This window comes from Saccostrea echinata, unplaced genomic scaffold (genome assembly GCF_033153115.1).
Source record: "Saccostrea echinata isolate AGI-Se365-2 ecotype Australia unplaced genomic scaffold, CSIRO_AGI_Sech_v1 ptg000051l, whole genome shotgun sequence".
NCBI classification, from domain to species: domain Eukaryota; kingdom Metazoa; phylum Mollusca; class Bivalvia; order Ostreida; family Ostreidae; genus Saccostrea; species Saccostrea echinata.
The window spans coordinates 9,420,668-9,439,681 of NW_026889800.1; the positions used below are offsets into that span (position 1 = coordinate 9,420,668).

The window sequence follows — 19,014 nt, forward strand, 5'->3', positions numbered from 1 at the left end:
CTCATCATATCAAACACTGCCACATTGATAAATTTTATTAACATATTGAAAAGGGAAATATATCTGTTTTGTAATTTTTCCAAGTTAAAAAAGAAAATTGAGTTATTCCCCTTTTCATAAATGCTAATACTAGGACGTTTTTATTAAATAAACAATACATTTCTTGTTAATACAGTATTTTATGAATTAACTTTGTTTGGAATAACATTATTTAAAGTTGAATACATATTATAATTAATGAGAGAACCAAAAAAGTAAGAATCAGTTGACATCATTTTGTTGAACGAATGACATGAAAAAAAGGTATAACATGCTTCCAAAAAAAACCCTGCTTGCGGCATTGAATTTTGAAATTTTTTACCTGAGAAAAAATTAATTTTTATGGCCTTATCTAATTCATTTTTGTATTAGATTTTCATCATTCTACTATTAGCAATTTAATGAATAAATATATAGAAAATTGATATGACTGAGGGAACTTTATTTGCTAAGATTCATACCTGGTATTTGCTGTGGTGAAGGATGTGAAATGGGAGACAATTTTGAACTGGGAAACTCCACAGCCCCAGGACTGATCATTCCTTGACTGGGACTCCCATGGGTATCAGATGTGCTTCCTCTTGGCATTGGAGCAACAGGATTCACTTTTGGTGACACAATTTTGCTCAGCCTTGGGTCACTCCGGTGCATTGTGGTTTGTACATTTTGTTGAACATTACCTCTGTCTAAGGGTGGGGCTCCATATGGACCACTCTGTGACCAAGCGGGCTTATTTGGAGAATTAAAAACATCATTTGACATATTATGCAACTTGAGATGAGGCGGTGTATTCAACAATGGATTAGATGTCCCACTGTTTTCAAATGTTGGTCCTGGTATTCTGGGACTTCTGTTAGGATCAAATCTTCCCTGAAAAGCATTGCCTTGAGTGGAATTCCAATTTGGATCTGGAAACCTAGGACCTCCAAAACCGGCATTGTTTCTAAAGTGGGGCATTGGGCCCTGGAACCCTATATCACCTGGATGATGGGGAGGTTTATAAGGAGACTGAGATAAAAAGTTTGGTCTCGGTGGATACTGTGCATCAAAGTTTGGTCCACCTTGGAATGTGTTGGGAGGATTGAAAGACATTGCTGATTTTGATTCTAAGGGACAAGAGTAGCCTTGCTGACCTTCTCTACTTATCCTTCTTTGTGGTGAACTTCCACAGAACTCAGGACCACGATATGGACTGTGAAATGGTGAATTTGGAGCTAATGGATGGGTTGTTTGGGGAGATGGTGGCATCCTATAGGGAGGGGTATGGGGTACAGGTGCACCAGGATAATTGGCAGGAGATGGAGGAGGTGTGGAATGTGGGACTAGCGGATTTCTGGGACTACCAAATGGAAGGTTCTGAGGCCAAGACACAATATTAGAAGAAGGAGATCTCTGATAGTCTAGCATTGGGGAGGGTGGAATGGAATGCTGAGGACTAGAGGGAGGGAGGAATGGAGATGAAGAGGACTGGTGTGTCCTCAATGGGTCCTCTGATCGAGGACTTGCTGGTGGTAATGATGAAGGCATGGGTGGTTGTGGTGGCTTAGCAGGACTGGTGTTAGTCTTGTCAGCTTCCTTGGAAATGCCAGCAGGGTTAGACAGCCCTGAAAAAAGATGTGCATGTACATACATATATACAATTAAATATTATTATGTTCCTATTTGTAACTTTATGCTTCTGTTCTCTTACTTTTTCTTGCAGATGTTCGGGACAAAAACAAGCAATACAACAAAACAGGATACTGATGTGGACGGCTCAATCCTGAAATATGATAAAACGCACCTTCTAATGGATATTCATCATCAAGTTATATTACACAAGAGCAGTATTTATTTGGAGAAAAAAGTCTCCATTGTTTAAAAAAAAGAGTAGCCACCACCTTTCTCAAACAAAGGTATTTAAGGATATCTTAAGCTCACCTTCATGAACATTATCTAGAGTAAGGAAAAGTCTTGCATCTTGGACTTGTTCTAAAAAATTTAACCTTGTCATAGCTTATAGATACTTAGGAAATGGACTTGCTCCAAAAACTTTAACCTGGTCACTCGTCCAGAAAATGTAGGTCAAATCCAGAATATAAAGCAAGCTTATTTGTTTGCATCCCTAGATGCATCATCCATGCAAGTTTAGTCCAGATATGGCTTATAGTTACTTGTGAATGGATTTCCTCCAAAAACTTTAACCTGGTCATGCAACAGAAAATCTAGGTTAGAATCAGCATCTAAAGCAAGCCTTCCTAAATGTATCATCCATGTATGTTTGGTCCACACAGAGCTTATAGTTACTTGTGAATGATCTTGCTCCTAAAACTTGAACCAGGAATGCAGATGTCTAGGATACAGCATAATCTCATCTTGATTTGGTCAAGGTGAGTTAAAAATTCACCATATATATCAAATAAGAACAATCTGAATTTGAAAAATTCAGGACACTAAATAAACAAACAAAAAATCCTTTCTCTTTTCTACACAAGTTTATCCTGTTTACCTAGTTGGTATGTAAGTTCACTTTGTGTCAGCATCAACAAAGTCACATCTTTCTCCAGCTTCTGTACAGCAATCTACCAAGTAATCACAAGTATTAGTGATGGGACATCGTTTAATTTTCATAATCGATCATCGGTTGGAATCGGTTATTGCTTCCACTGCGATTTTATTGATTATAATAGGATGTCATAGTTTTGTATATAAATAGGAGACTATTACAAGTATTTCATATTATTTCTTTAACAAGAATATATAAAATATATAATATATTGTTTTCTTTGATGATTTGCTTCTTTTACACTTCCTTTATATGCACCTTTTGGTTTCTTAATCACCTTTGTTTTGTGTGCAGACGCCATTTTCTTTCATTACGAAGAAATAAATTTTAAACCGGGAACAGATAATTCCGGAATGCATTTTATAAGAAGTCCTTTTCCGATGATCGATTATGAAAAATATTAATCGATCATCGGAATCGGTGGCATTTTTTGGTCGACAATCGATGTTCTCTGATTATCGATACAACACTAATAAGTATATCATTTTATATCATTTACTTAAAAAGCTGCTCAAATTATCTTAACATGTCTGCATGAGTGAAAAATATTCTGATGTGACAAATAAATTTGCATGTTTATACAGTTCTCCCTAACAAAAGAAATGTCACTGTTTGAATTAATAAAGTTTATATTAAGAATATTAATATGTATTCCTCAAGTACACACATGAACAAAATCTATTTCATCTGTGACTTACAGCATTATGCTTTCCAAGGTAGTTCATGACTCTCTGAAAATGTGATCGTCCCTCAGGAGCCAGTGGGCGGAGCTCACAAGCATTGACATAGTAACCATTCCAATAGCCCTCGCTGCTTCTCCTAATACCACTCACATTTCTCAGGTACTTCTGTTGAACCTGCTTTACACTTAGTTTGGAACTGATGTTAATTTGGCTCCCTCTGATAATGAAGTAGAATTGACATGTAATTAATATCTATACGGGACCAGTATTGTATCCAATCAATCACCTCATGAACCCACAGCATACTGTGGAATCATCATTGTTCGTGGGGGATTAATGTTCATGGATTTCATGGGTCACCCTTACCCACGAATTTACATCCCCACGAACACTTTTTATGTCAACGTACTGATTAATTAAATCTACCAAATAAACGAGCTGCCCATGAAATTACATCCCCACAAACCAATAAAATTTTGCTTGCCCACGAACATTGACCCCCAAGAATTTAAATGATTCCACAGTAATTATCTTTCAAAATAAAAGACAATCAGATGTTGCAATGATAGTGTTTGTCATATAAACACATGACTTACAGCACAGCTGGTTTTACAAAGGCTGCCGATGATGTCATTTCTACACTACAAGCATAGAGTCCCTTAATGGTCAGACTACCAGACCAGACCACAAACTCCTGCTCCCCATCTCTCACTGATCCCCCTGCAAGCGACCCTCCCCGAGACAGTGACTGATGTACTCTGTGGAGGGAAAGGATCAATTAAAAAGTACTGAAACAAAATAAATTTGGTTTGCTTGGTCTCACAAAAACACACACACGATTTCAAGTAACAAAAAAAATATCAAAATGAAAAATAATATACACAGGGTTATTTTGGCCCCATATTATTTTAGGCCCTTTCACACTTTCAATTAATTTCACCCCATTTTGAATTTGCCCATGCACAGTTTTTGTTCAAAAAAAAATATGCTGATTACTTTGAATTTGACCTGTTATTAAATTCGCCCACTTGTAGCAAGAGCGAAAGGTGCAAAAATAAAATGGCAGTGAAAATTTCTCTGTATACAGTACATGAAGAAAATAAAGTTTTTGCAAAAAGATTTCTACAACTGTGAACTAATTTTTAATTAACACTGATCATTACCATAATCTATCAACCAACTTTCCATTTCATTGAGATAATACCAGTTACCTGGGACTGTCATTGAGACAAATAACAATTACCTGGGACTGTTTGTTCTGGGCTCAATACCATAATCTCTGTGACTCTCCTTTTCACGCAGAAATAATTTAATTTTGTTTGTATTCTAGCCTCTGATTGGTTAATATCCAAAAAGGAACACAAATTATTTCTGTATAACCTGGTTTGGTATGGGGACCCCCCCCCCCCCCCCCCCCCCGACAACCAGCTGAATCATCTGCATCCATACAATCCTCTCATTTCCAGTCCTCTGGATTCATGGAAAATTCCAGATTTAATAAATGTACCTTTAACTTCAAACAATAATTCGATCTTACCACATGTAAACAAACAACAAGGCTGCTAGGCCTATGTATCAGTTTTTAGCTCCCCTCGCTTCCCATCACTTTCGTTACTTCCGTTGTATTATTGAGCGGCAAATTTGAACTAATAAAAAGCAACGAAATTTTACACCCATAGTTATTTAATGATTTTAAAATTAAATTATAAGGAATGACTCTTATTCTTGGCCAAATTATTTGAGTATAACCTGGTTTGGGTCAGTTTACGCTGTTTTATAATCCGCTTCGCGGATTATAGAACGTAAACTGACCCAAACCAGGTTATACTTGAATAATTTGGCCAAGAATTAGAGTCATTCCTAAAATAACATTTACCTGGGACTGTTTGTTCTGGGGTCCCTGGAATCTTTTTCATACACAAAACTGACTACAGCCACAGGACAGACATTTCTGGGGTACTGTACGACCTCCTCCTCCCCATACTCATACATGTACACCTAGAATATAACAGATATTAATCAGAATGTACATACTCGTACATGTACACCTAGAATATATCATATCAGGTATAAATCAGAATGTACATACTCGTAGATGTACACCTAGAATATATCACATCAGGTATAAATCAGAATGTACATACTCCTACATGTACACCTAGAATATATCACATCAGGTACATACTCGTACATGTACACCTAGAATATATCATCAGGTATAAATCAGAATGTACATACTGTACATGTACACTTACAATATATCACATCAGGTATAAATCAGAATGTACATACTGTACATGTACACCTACAATATATCACATCAGGTATAAATCAGAATGCACATACTCGTACATGTACACCTAGAATATATCACATCAGGTATAAATCAGAATGTACATACTCCTACATGTACACCTAGAATATATCACATCAGGTACATACTCGTACATGTACACCTAGAATATATCACATCAGGTACATACTCGTACATGTACACCTAGAATATATCACATCAGGTACATACTCGTACATGTACACCTAGAATATATCACATCAGGTACATACTCGTACATGTACACCTAGAATATATCACATCAGGTACATACTCGTACATGTACACCTAGAATATATCACATCAGGTACATACTCGTACATGTACACCTAGAATATATCATATCAGGGATAAATCAGAACGTACATACTCGTACATGTACACCTAGAATATAACACGTCACATATAAATCAGAACTTACATAGATTACTTGTACAGTCAAACCTGTATTAAGCAGTCACCTACGGGATCCATTAAAAGTGACCTTTATACAGAGATGACCTTTTGATAGAGGTTCATCTTTTTTTTCAAAGAATTTCTATACAAATATCTTGGTTCTGTGTTTATATAATTACACTATAGAATATAAAAGAAAGATAGGTACGACACCAGTGGTCTCACTTATTTTTTAAAAACTTTATTCCGTAGACGCATGACTTGAAGATGAGTTCAAACTAAATTTAATGAATCCAAAAAGTATATTCTTACAGGGTGTTGCATTATCCTCCATCATAATAACTTAAATTTTTCTATAATATAAATCAATAAAATTCATCAAATATTATTTTATCTAAACTTGATTCATAAAATTAACAGCTGTACATGTATTTTCTTTCATAAACTCAAATTGTTGTATAATACACAAACAGGGCACTGTCACTTTGACTTTCAGTTGATCAAACAGGTGCACAGGTGTCCTAGCTTTGCAATGAAGCGTTACTAATCCCTAACGGTCTTTTTCCTTTGTGAATTTCACAAATTCACGACATACCCCATCCACATTGTGTATATAAACTGTAATTATGGTTTCTACAAATCATACAAGTTTCCTAGGTGTGAAAAAATGCCTATCATGTGTAAAAACATTTTACAGCTCTCGGAGTTGGGCATGTGATATCGTAATTAGCTTACACACTGTAAATGAGAAACAAAATTATTTTACACGTATCAATAGATAAATAGGGTTACGTTGTTCTTTTTTTCAAAGTTGATTCCAAATCCATAAGTTTAGGTCCTCATAATTATGATCGATAATGTTCGTTTTTTTTCCTGCTAACTTTTTCGGTCATTAGCATTGTTGTCCGAAGTTTGTAGAACAAATAAGCAGTTTGTTAAATATTTCATACGCTTATCCATTAATATAAATGGTTTTAAATAAAGTCTATCTATTAATTTTTTGTTCATGATCCCGCAATACTTGACCAATTATTTACATTACAAAAATTAGGAATCAGCTGACACCAGATCAGGTCACGTGATTGGACAAAATGGCCGCTAAAGACAGGGAAAAATGGCGATTTCGTTTGAAATTTGATGACCACTGACCGTTTTACACAGGTGACCGCTTAATAGATTTACTTTATATAGGAAATATCATTGGGAGGAAATAAAATGACCACATAGGACAGGTGACCGCTGGATAGAGGTGACCGCTATGACAAGTTTGACTGTATATGTACACCTAGAATATAACACGTCATGTACACACGTATAAATCAGAACATAAAAACTCGTACATGTACACCTAGAATATATCAGGTACATGTACTCGCATATGTACGCCTGTATAAATATATCATATCCCATATAATTCAGAACATTGTATATACTTGTACATGTACACCTGGAAAATATACTGCATAAAGTACATATCAGAACAACACACATACTTGTACATCTGTACAAATACCACATACATGTAAGATATAAAACAAAAGAACATACTTGTAGATGTACACTAATAAAAGTACCAAATCCTGTATAAATTACAACAAAATACTGTCTTTTAATTTGTCTCAGTTAAATACTAATAACAAACATATATTAATTTTATGTTTAAACTTGCTCACCTGACTGGATTCAAACAAGCTCTGGTAGGATGCTGAAGTGTCAGGCACATTACTGCTTACATGACAATCAAAATGTGGTGTGGGCTCTAAGGGGTTCTCACTAATGGATTCAGCTACTGACTTTATTCGGCCCTGTAAATCACATAGTAATGATACAGAGAACAAAAATTACATTGTCATTGAATATAATGGCCAAGCTGAACACATTACAGTTCTCCAACTGTTCAAGGATGGTTTTAAATTTTGGAGCTTTAGTCTTTTATTCCTAATGACACCATGCAAATATACATGTTCATAACAAAAGGCAGAAAGAATTCAGTGACTGGAAAGCCAAGAAAGTTAATCAGACTAGTACCGCTCCACTGTTAGAATTTCTAATGGGCCATTTTCAAAATGAATGGCCATCTACACTTTCTGAAGGGCCATTTTGAGAACTATTACAATTATGACAAACAAATATAATATACACATCACTATGTTTTGTTTTGGGTTTTTTTTTAAATTAATTATATCTAATTCTTCACTTTTTCTATTATATCAAATTTAAAGAATAGTATTAACAATATGTAACACTCATATTTTTGGACAAATTATAAATAAGGTCAAAATTTTGATTGAGCATTATAAATCAATGAGGTATTGTACCTTTATTGTCCTAAAGTGCTTTATCTGACAGGAAACGGTTTATTGGTAGTCTATTTTCAATGGACAACCTTACACCATTGAGATTCATTGTATTAAAATGAATGCATTTAAAATGAAAATAAGACAATTACTAGGCATGTTGCATGCAAGATATTTTCTAAACAACATCACTAAAACTTAGCTACTATGAAAAATTGTAAGCCCACTTTGAATGTTTGATTTAATGTGCCATTATTCTCTTCAATGCAACTATGCAATCTAATTAAAATTAGATGTTCCGAATCCGCTACCGCTTCTCAAACATCTAACAACATCCCATTAAGGGTCACGTCATGCTATATATGAATTTGACGTGCAGGATATATAGTATTTTGTGCATTTTCGTGTGTGCTATTCAGGTTAGAATGCCAGATTGGCGGATTATACGTTCAAGTTATACCAAAATTACTTTAATTCAACGTAAGACAGTCTACTGAGCATCAATAATATAAAGATATGTAGCCGTGGAACTAATTTTAGAATTGTATACAGAAGGTTGAATCTGATTGGCCAAAATTTTTATGTTTATTCATATTAGAAAGGTCGCTCTGACGTGACCCCTAATGGGATGTTGTTAGATGTTTGAGAAGCGGTAGCGGATTCAGAACATCTAATTTTAATTAGATTGTGCAACTATGGCACATGGCCTAATCCCTTCCCATATCACCCAAAATCAAATATATACAATCACTGTTGCACTAACCTTGATAATTTTGAACAGAATAAGATATCCTGTATCGTTTGGTTGTAGGGGTACAGGTTTGATTATGTCTGCATGCTTACACAGCTGAACCCCTGATATAGAAATTACATGGTATAAATAGTTACAATGCTATAGCTCATTCATTAAGTTTGTCATATTTCATATTATCATATTTCAAGAATACTTATTAGTAATAGAATTAACATAAGCACATATAAGAAATCTATACACAGTAAATAATGAAGGAGATAATTATATTTTACTGTCTTATTTTCAGTCCTACCCATCATTGGATGTCCAAGACAAGACCGTGGATAGTTCCCAATAGGGACCCCGTCTCGACAGATTTTGAACATGAGCTCCTCGTCTTCCACACATAAGAAGGCTACACAGTCTCCCGACTCTTTGTCCGAATATCCACTGTTCCTCAGCTCTTTGCGTTTTTCCAAGTACTGCAATCAAATTTATTCTATTAATTTGCTTACTTTTTCTCTAAAACTCGATGACCAACTGTGTGCAATACACTTCAATTTATATTACATATTGTACAAGAATGATTGCTTAAAGTCAGTGGTATACTTATATATGTATGCATCTTCCATCTTGTTCATAATGTTAAGGATATGCTAAATCTCTATTCATGATTTCTGAACCAGAAGTTTCTTATGAGACTGTAGCTCTACTGGTTGTACTTAATGGTAATTTTAACGTTTAAAACATTAAACTGCTCACTGTTTTCTAAACGTGAAACAACAACGGACACATTCCATTGCACAAGCTCTTCCAACCATTGACCAGTAGAGGTAAAACTTACCAGCTTGAGTAGATCTCTGTTGTGCACACTTTGTACTTTGGTGTATTTAAATTTTTCTGCTGATTGTGAGTTTCTGTAACTCTTCACAATAGCTGGTAATATTTCATACTGGAATTCCCGGGAATTGATCATTAAATCTACCAAAATATCTGAAAGAAATAATGGTATGATATGACATCATACTTATCATGACATGACATCATACTTATCATGATATGACATCATACTTATCATGGTCTGACATCATAATTATCATGATATGACATCATACTTATCATGATATGACATCATACTTGTCACGATATGACATCATACTTATCATGATATGACATCATACTTGTCACGATATGACATCATACTTATCATATGACATCATATTTATCATACATATTTGAAAATGATTTGCATATTAGTGGCCTCCATGAGAAGTCTGGATTAGAAATCTTCCCAAGTTTAAAATGTGACCGTCGAAATTGTCAGCAAAAGTTTGGGATTAATGGGCACATGGCGTTCTAGATAGAATAAAGTTTCAATGATTTTGTCCTTGGGGTGTCATAACTTTTCTTTTTAATTGCACAGAGCAAAGTAACAGGGGCAGGTAACTCCAAATATAAGCAATATTTTGTACGCGAAGGAAGTTCTAAATGTCAGAATATGTAACCTGGAAAAAAGTTTGACAAAATGAGATGTTTATTTCCTTTTTATGGATCAGCTTTTGTCCTTTGAAGGCATAAGAACAATTCAAGAAGCAAATTAAATTAACTTGGAACTTGCTTTTAATTGCATCACCCGGTTCAATTTGCATCAAGCAGATCTACCATACATGTGATATGTACAGACTGTACACAAAATGTCACATATTTTTTACTCCATTCACAGGCTCATGGCGGTACATAAAAATTCATGGGAAATGAAAATTTGTTCTGTATTTTGAATTGTTTAGGGCTATTCCAGGAAAAAATGTACGGGAGGGTTGGACGGCACTTCATATATTTTTGTATGGGTAGTGGGTCTGGAGCAATTAAATTTGTATGGGTGGTTGTCCTCACTCGATATATTTTTAGATGGGTGGTTGTATTTACCCTCACAAATAATCAAGTGCAAAGTACTTCTTTCCTCTCATTTTGTATAAATCGGTAAATACTGATATTTTCGTCCTAAACAGTTGTAAAGTGTGTTTACATTGAAAGTGAAAGTAGAATCGAACAAAACGGAAACAAGGGCAGATAACTATAAAAGCATGTGCAACTGTGACTGCAATGACAGTGGGGGATTGGAAAACGGATTAGTTGTGCTTTGGACTCCCTGGTCCAGTTTCTTTTCGCCAGTTTAATCAAACATGATTACATTGGTAAATTAAATTATATTAGAAACAATCAGAAAGATCGTTTTATTTTAAACCGAAAGTAGAAAAAACGTATCTGATAATGAACGTTTTAAAGCATGACTACGGAGTTTGAAAGTCAAATATTTTACTTTACACCACATACAGAGTAAAAGGAAGATGAGATATGAGTTTGAAAACAATATGAAATATATTATGTCAAAAACATACCAGTCCTTAACCTGTTAAGTGTTAACTTGTCGAACTTGTATGCACCAATGGTCTAAGTTGTTAGATGGGATTTAAAATTCATTAAATATATTTTTTTTAATCAAAGTTTTCACTTCACAGACACTGCCTACAGAAGTTTAGTACCCCCCCCCCCCACCCCACCACCACCAAAAAAAGCAGGAATCATTTTGTTATGAACAAGGTGAACAACAATTGTTAAGGATAGCTAGGCTATAATTTACAATATTAATTTTAATTAATTGTAGGAATGTCATTTCTACTAGTACATGTGTATACATACTTGTAAAAGCTTTACCTAAGCTTTACAGACTACAAAGTCATGCATCAGAACAGATATACAAATCACTATAATAAAGGCTTTCAGTGGTGTGTATCATAGGCCTAAAGGAACATATTTTTTTTAAGCTGTAGCAGGAACACGGGGAACTGTTTTACAAAAAAACTTCTTACTAAGACTAAAAACTTTAGTTGTTCATAAAATCTTACAAAACTTATGTTTCTGATAAAAATTGTTCGCATAAAACTATCTTATTTTTTTTTTCAAAAAGATTTAAAACATTTTTAAAGTAATGCAAAAAAGAAATTTATTTGCATAATAACATTTTGATCTCAGTCATAAGTTCTTTTGTAAAACAGGCCCTGGTTGGATAGATGTCAAAACCCAACACTCATTCGAAGTCAGATAAATTACAATACCTGAAAAAAAGTACATAAAATTTTATTGCATATATATGTGTGACACAATTTTTTTTTTTTAAATTTAGATGGGTGGTTGTATCATAAGCAATTTTAAATTGATGGGGGGTGGGGTAGAAGGTAATTAAAAATGTATTGGTGGTGGGGTAAAAATAAAAGTGCCTTCCAACCCCCCCATACAATTTTTCCTGGAATAGCCCTTACCAGAAATCACCATTTTTCTTAAATTCTCGCTCTCATAACACCCAAAATCTCATTTGATGCGTGATTTAAAGTGCTTCATCATCGAAGGTGTGAAACATTCCCGCGATAATTATATTGTAATTAAAACGTATCAAAGCTTTGTGTTAGGCAGAATATTCTTTCATAAGACCCTTCATACTAAGGGTTTTTTCAACTGTATAATTAGTTAAATTTTGTCAGTAGAAATTAAAGACGTTTCAAAGAGAAAATGTCAATAATCAGAGCAGACTTTTTTTCTGGCTCTGCTTAGGCATAAGTATTGTCCATTCTAACACAGAGAAATGCTTTTAGTTTCATCACCCCACCCACCCCCCCAAAAAAATGCAGATGACTGGAGATGACCAGATTCTCGCATTAAACACAGTACTATGGAAGTCTTTTTACCAAATTCAGCATTGACTGTGGGGATTGCTGAAATTTTAAAAGTTTCAAAAGTTTCTTGAAATGAGTAACACTGCATGCAATGGTTCACTTGTTCATTGAATTGAAATTTATTAATAAAAAATGAACTTCTTGCATTGATTTTTGGTAGATGTTTTGTACAGTTTTTTGATGAACAATGTACAGTATTTTCATCTGAATTCCAGTATTTTGAAGACTCCTGTACAGTATTTGGGTCTAAAAATTATCACATGTATGATCTACTTTATTTTACAGCAATATTGGATAATTATAATCATATACTGTGAAATCAATTATTTTCACTGTTTTGGTGGTATGAAGAGACCCATGAATTCATATTCCCCACGATATGTTCAAATCCCCTACTTCAATATGATTTTCTCTTTTAACAACAAAATCAAATCACCTCGAACCCGTAATTTTCTCCTCTAACCAGGAAAATTTGTCCCAACGAAAATAAGCGATTTTACTGCATATTCTAACTCTGGGAATGATCTGCACAGAGAAAGTACAGAATGAGATTTTCTGTTGAAAAATCAAGGACCCCATGAGGCAAGTTATCATATACAAGTAAAATTAAAACAATACATTTCACTAGAATTAAAATTGTTAATTCTCGCTAATGGTATTCATGCATAAATGGCTTCGAAAGTAAATTAAATTTTCACATGCTTCAATTTAAAGGCACTCCCAAAACTCCGGAAAATTACTTCAATATTCATATAATATACTGAAAGCCTACTTTCATTTTGGTACCCATAACTTTTCCTTCATTCACCTGATGTCCTTAGTTAAAAGAAAACTAATTAACCTCTAATTACCACTTTCATCTCTTTTCCTTTTAGGAATGATAAATTGGGAATCAGTCTTCATTTTTGAAGCATCGTCGCTACGTGCTGATGAGCATATTTTCACCTCTGAAGTCTTCCCGCCATCTTGTTTGTTGACGGCGTACGCGGAAACCAGGCCCTGTCTGGCCTGAGGAGTTTCCACGTTTTCTCGCGTGACATCGGTTTCTGGTGTGAGTTCCTTCTTTATATCGGGAGATGCATTCTTGGAATTGTCAGAAGCCTGCAGCGTGAATGTTTCTTTCAGTCTGTCGAAGAGATTTGCCATATCATTTTCTCAACCATGCATCGACTTTTTTTCTCTTTGACATGAGACCACGTGAAAGAAGAACGAAGAATTTGATTGGTCGATTATTGATTATTAAACAACTTGTACGTATAAATGTCCATGCCATGATTTGAGAGGAATCTGTGAAAAGTCTGTTACATTTTATACCTTTCTAGATGATTTTCTGTAACAGTAATATTTTGTCTCAGACCAGGGGATTATCTTTGCCTTGTACGCCTCCATTCTTTCTGGGTTAGTTTTTTTTTTCGGGGGGGGGGGGACCCCCCCAATAAAAATTCCTGGTTCCCTGCCTAGAATCTTTAATTTAATTTTCTTTATTGCATAATACACCCATGTGGGTCAAGCAATACAATCTATCATTAAAAAAAGAGAGAGAACAATGAATGTATATATACAATACTCTTTCCATATAGATTATGTATCTGTTTATTCTACATGAGGCAGAAGTGGATTTCTGTATATCCTTTAGCACCGTCTCTTGCTGCCTCTTGTTGATGTATCAGACATTTTTTATGTGTTCAGTTATATGTATAATATTAGTAATAGTAATGCACATCATTGCACATTAAGTTGTATCAATTAAGAGTACAGATATATCTTAAATAAAGACAACCTATGTCTACATGTGAAACTCAAAACACCACCAATGTACTAAATGGGAAGAATTGCTCTTCATTATATGTTGTATTCTGTCTGTTATCTTATCTGTAATTATACATGTTATATGTTTATGCCCATTGGGCCCTGATTTGGTAATAAATCCTATTCTATTCTACAATAGACCGCAATTTAAGTAATTTACTCCTTACATGTTGGACCTTTTATTTCTTAATTCTAATGACTTCTTTTTTTATATAAAAGTGCAAACAGTCGATCGGTATAACTTCAAGTGTTGGACTAAGTATACATTCCAGTTTCTGTATGGGTGATTTGAGGTAGAATGAGGAACAATTATCTAATACGGTTTTTATAAGTATATTCCTTGCTTGTATATTCAAAGAGGGTGTTGCAGAAACTCAAGATTATTCCCTACGTCGGGAAGGACATTAAATACCCACGACGCATGAAGAGTTATCTCTAAATAAAGATAATGCTAGTTGACTTTATTTATACGGCGGGTATGTCCAGCTTGTTATTTATAACAAAACATTTCACATTTTACGTTTATTTCATGCACAGTTTTTCCTAACATAGACCGGTGTCGCATAATATTTGGTCCGCCTCGTTTAAAGGTCCGGGGGGACCTAATACGATAACATATAAGGTCCGCCTTTTATAAGAAAAGGTCCGGCCCGTATAAGAAAAGGTCCGCCTAAGTTTAAAGGTCCGGGTGGTGCAAAATGTTTTAATCTTGACTTAAACACATAAAATTAAAGAGAGTTTGTTTACATCATATGAAGAAAGATTAAGGATTTGCCCTAGCTGTTGTGTTTATTTTTTTGTACAATATATCTCTTAGGGCAGGAATTGCTACTCCATGTTTAGTAAGGATTTGCCCTAGCTGTTGTGTTTATTTTTTTGTACAATATATCTCTTAGGGCAGGAATTGCTACTCCATGTTTAGTACGTGTGCTTTTAGCAATACCGTTTAGGGCAATGATTTAAAAAAAATGTCGCATTTATTGGGCTTGTGTTTGTTTTTCCCCAGCATTTGCTTTGTGTAAATTAGGATGATTAAAGGTGTGAAATCTGCCGGTGTGTATAGGCAATAAAACAATGGGGGTGTGAAGTATTCGTATACCTGACAGGTACCTGCTGGTAGAGCCCGCGGCAGATAGCAATGACAATGTAATGGTCATCTGTTTGCTTTAAATCAATAGATATGAATTCTCTATTTTAATAAATTATGCTGAAGAAGAAATTATAATACTATTATGATATTCATGCGTACACATCAAAATTGTGATATAATTATATAATTATATATAGTCTATTTTTATTACAATATTAAAAGAAATTTCTTATTCCAAGTGCATGTAGAGTTTAATACTAAGACCGATAAAAAATAAAAATATGTATATGCTTCTCTTTAGTTTTAACAATTAACTTGTTTTCAGTTTATAATAATATTTTGCCCTCTATTTGTGGATAGGGTAATATATAGCCTAATGTTGTATTCGATCTGTATTTACTGCACAAACAAAATACATGTAATGTTAAAGCTTAAAACAGGTAATTCAATATTGAAAACATATACATCAGATTTAAAGTATAATCATGGTTTGGATTTAATTCTTTCTTATAAAAATATCACTCTTCCTCGTCATAATGAACTACATATGAAATAATATTTCATTTTTGTATTTTTTTTTTTTTTTTTTTTTTTTTTTTGCCAAAAGAAAAAGAAAGAAAAAGAAATTACACATTTTACTGTGATTATAATAGACAGACTGTGGGATAATCTAGCAGGCTGTATTGCATGACAGATTAAAATTTGAAATCATTATTGTAAAATATTTTCTTTTATTACCGACATGAAGCATTTTGGGCAAAGTTGAATGTCCAGTTCTATATACAAGTCATTTATGTATCTCACGTCTGTATGAACGGGGGAAGGGGGAGGGAACATCAGTTGATCCTCTTCCTTTTTTTTGCGTATCAAGGAATTTCTATTTTCTACATTAATTTGTGCTATAATCCCCCCCCCCCCCACAAATGCACCCAGAAATATACTGACTGTTTCTGGGGACGTTGTCAAGCGTGCGTCATATTTCCCATTTCAAGCTACATGATATGTACATTTTCGTGATGTCGACTAGAAGCGTTTCAGTCTAATTTTAAATCAAAAATATATTTCTTTTATAAAACGCTGATTATTTATGAATATTTATTTTATTCATTTATGGAAAGTGGCAACTCACGGTTATCCGGGGAAAAAAGGTAATTCATGGGGTTTTCCATCATGAGAGTCCAAGCTGCAGACAGCTCAGTATTACGTTACGCTACAACTCCATACCAAGTAGTCCCGGAGAACTGACACTGTATGGAGTATGACTGAGAGTCATACTCCATACTCTCCGGGACTTCTTTCCCTACGAATAATGATATGGAGTAATACTGAGCTGTCTGGAGCTTGATTGAGAGTGATCTCCCGTGTAGAATTTTCTACGCGGTGAAAACCAATAAAGTGTATTGTTTAGTACCACTACACCTGCTCAAGACATTCGGCAAACCTCGGCTGATTCCTTCACCTTGATGAGGTACGAATCGGCCGAGGTGTGCCGAGTGCTGCTCAAGAGTTTTTGAAAAATTCTTTACGAAAGCTAGGAACTTTGCCAGTCTCCTTAAATTATCCTTTTCGAAGTCCTCAGTCATTCTCCGTGGTAACCATGGAGGAAATAATACAATCGGTCTCATGTAGTCATGACAGAATTTTTGAAGTTCGATTTTCATAAATGCTATACATTGCACATATGTTGTTTCGGATATTACCTAACAATTTTGAATAATGATTATACAGGCGCGGATCAAGAATTTTTCCGGGGGGGGGGGGGGATCCCAGTCAAAAAAATTTCTAACCCAAAAATTTCTTGACAAGGAAGAAAAAAACCGTAAAATCCAATTCCATTTCCAAAACGTGAAAAGCACCTATTTCGTGGTGGTGATGGTAGGGTCCACGTTTTCTAAGGGGGCCCAAAGTCATTTTTTATTTACTTCAGTATATACTTTTAATAACTCTGCAAATTCCAGATGGGGGGGGGGGTCCCCGACTCCCCCCCCCCCCCCGATCTGCGCATGTTATATGAATAATTTCGGTAGTGGCTGGAGAAATTTCCGGTAATACATTGCATCTCAGGTGAGGAAGAGGGGGAGGGGTGGCAATAACACCTTCTTTAAATTTCCATCTGCTCCTTGCGTATCAAGTACGTAGAAAATAAACACCATCTGGTGTATTACAGATTTCTTTTTACTTGTCACACAAGGCATTTACCACATACATTATGTACGTAGTGTTGATGAACCCCTTTCTTATTTTTAAGGTGATTATTTTCCCAATTCATTGTATGAATACAGAAACAAATACTCCCTCTTTTTCATGCTATATGAATCAAAGATACGGATACAGTACAACTAATGATCATTCTAACACAACGTTTTTGTGATATACAGGGATAATAAATCTGAACATATCTTTTGATGGTATGTAGTGAATATATTCTAGATAAATATACATTGTACTACCATTATACATTCAGATTCGTCACTGCCTTTTATAAAAGAATCGTCCTACGATTTTCCAAGACCTTGACATAAAATAAGAGGCCCATGGGCCACAACGCTCACCTGAGTCAATAAGGCCCTGCTGTTTATCATCAGCAAATTTATTCTAACATATCTTCCAATGTAAAACATTAATCACTATTGTGACCCCACCCTACCCCAGGTGTCATGATTTTTATAGATATAGCGCTAGCCCCACCCTACCCTCGGGGTCATGATTTAAACAAACTTGAATTTACACTACCTCAAGATACTTCTATATCAATGTGACTAAACATGGCTTTGTTGTTCCTGAAAAAAAGGTTTTAGAATTTTTTTCCTATACATTCACATGCTAAACCCTGATAGTGCATTGTGGCCCATCCTACCCCTAGGGGGTCATGGTTTGATTAATTGATTAGGGTTTAACGCCGAGTCGGCTATATTTCAGCCATATTCCGGCGGAAAATTAATTTTATATGACCTGTTATCATGGTTTAAACAAATTTGAATCTACAATAACTGAGGATGTTTCCATATCAATCTGACTAAAGATGGCTTTGCTGTTCTTGTGGAGAAGATTTTTCGATATATATATATATATATATATATATATATATATATATATATATATATATATATATATATATATATATATATATATATATATATATATATATATATATATATCCTATGTAAAACTTTGATCCCCCATTGTGACCCCACCCTACCCCGGGGGTCATGATTTGAACAAACGTACATCTACACTAACTGATGGTGCTTCCATATTAATATGACTAATCATGACATTGTTGTTATTAAGAAGAAGATTTTTGAAGACTTTCTCCTAGATATTCCTATGTAGAACCTTAATCCCCCGTTTTGATCTAT

General features: G+C 34.6%; 1 protein-coding gene across 1 annotated transcript in view; it reads right to left on the minus strand.

Moving 5' to 3' along the window:
• Nucleotides 1-13,957, minus strand: part of LOC133203560 (uncharacterized) — a 43,111-nt gene extending 29,154 nt beyond the window's left edge. Inside the window, exons 1-11 of the mRNA XM_061339329.1 lie at nt 13,608-13,957; nt 9,870-10,018; nt 9,339-9,507; nt 9,056-9,147; nt 7,669-7,800; nt 5,144-5,265; nt 3,864-4,025; nt 3,283-3,484; nt 2,528-2,600; nt 1,730-1,801; nt 501-1,643 (exon numbers count right to left, since the gene is read on the minus strand). Of these exons, the coding sequence (XP_061195313.1) occupies nt 501-1,643; nt 1,730-1,801; nt 2,528-2,600; nt 3,283-3,484; nt 3,864-4,025; nt 5,144-5,265; nt 7,669-7,800; nt 9,056-9,147; nt 9,339-9,507; nt 9,870-10,018; nt 13,608-13,902 (2,611 nt within the window). The 5' untranslated portion in view covers nt 13,903-13,957. The remainder of the gene's footprint in view (nt 1-500; nt 1,644-1,729; nt 1,802-2,527; nt 2,601-3,282; nt 3,485-3,863; nt 4,026-5,143; nt 5,266-7,668; nt 7,801-9,055; nt 9,148-9,338; nt 9,508-9,869; nt 10,019-13,607) is intronic.
• Nucleotides 13,958-19,014: the final 5,057 nt, after the last annotated feature.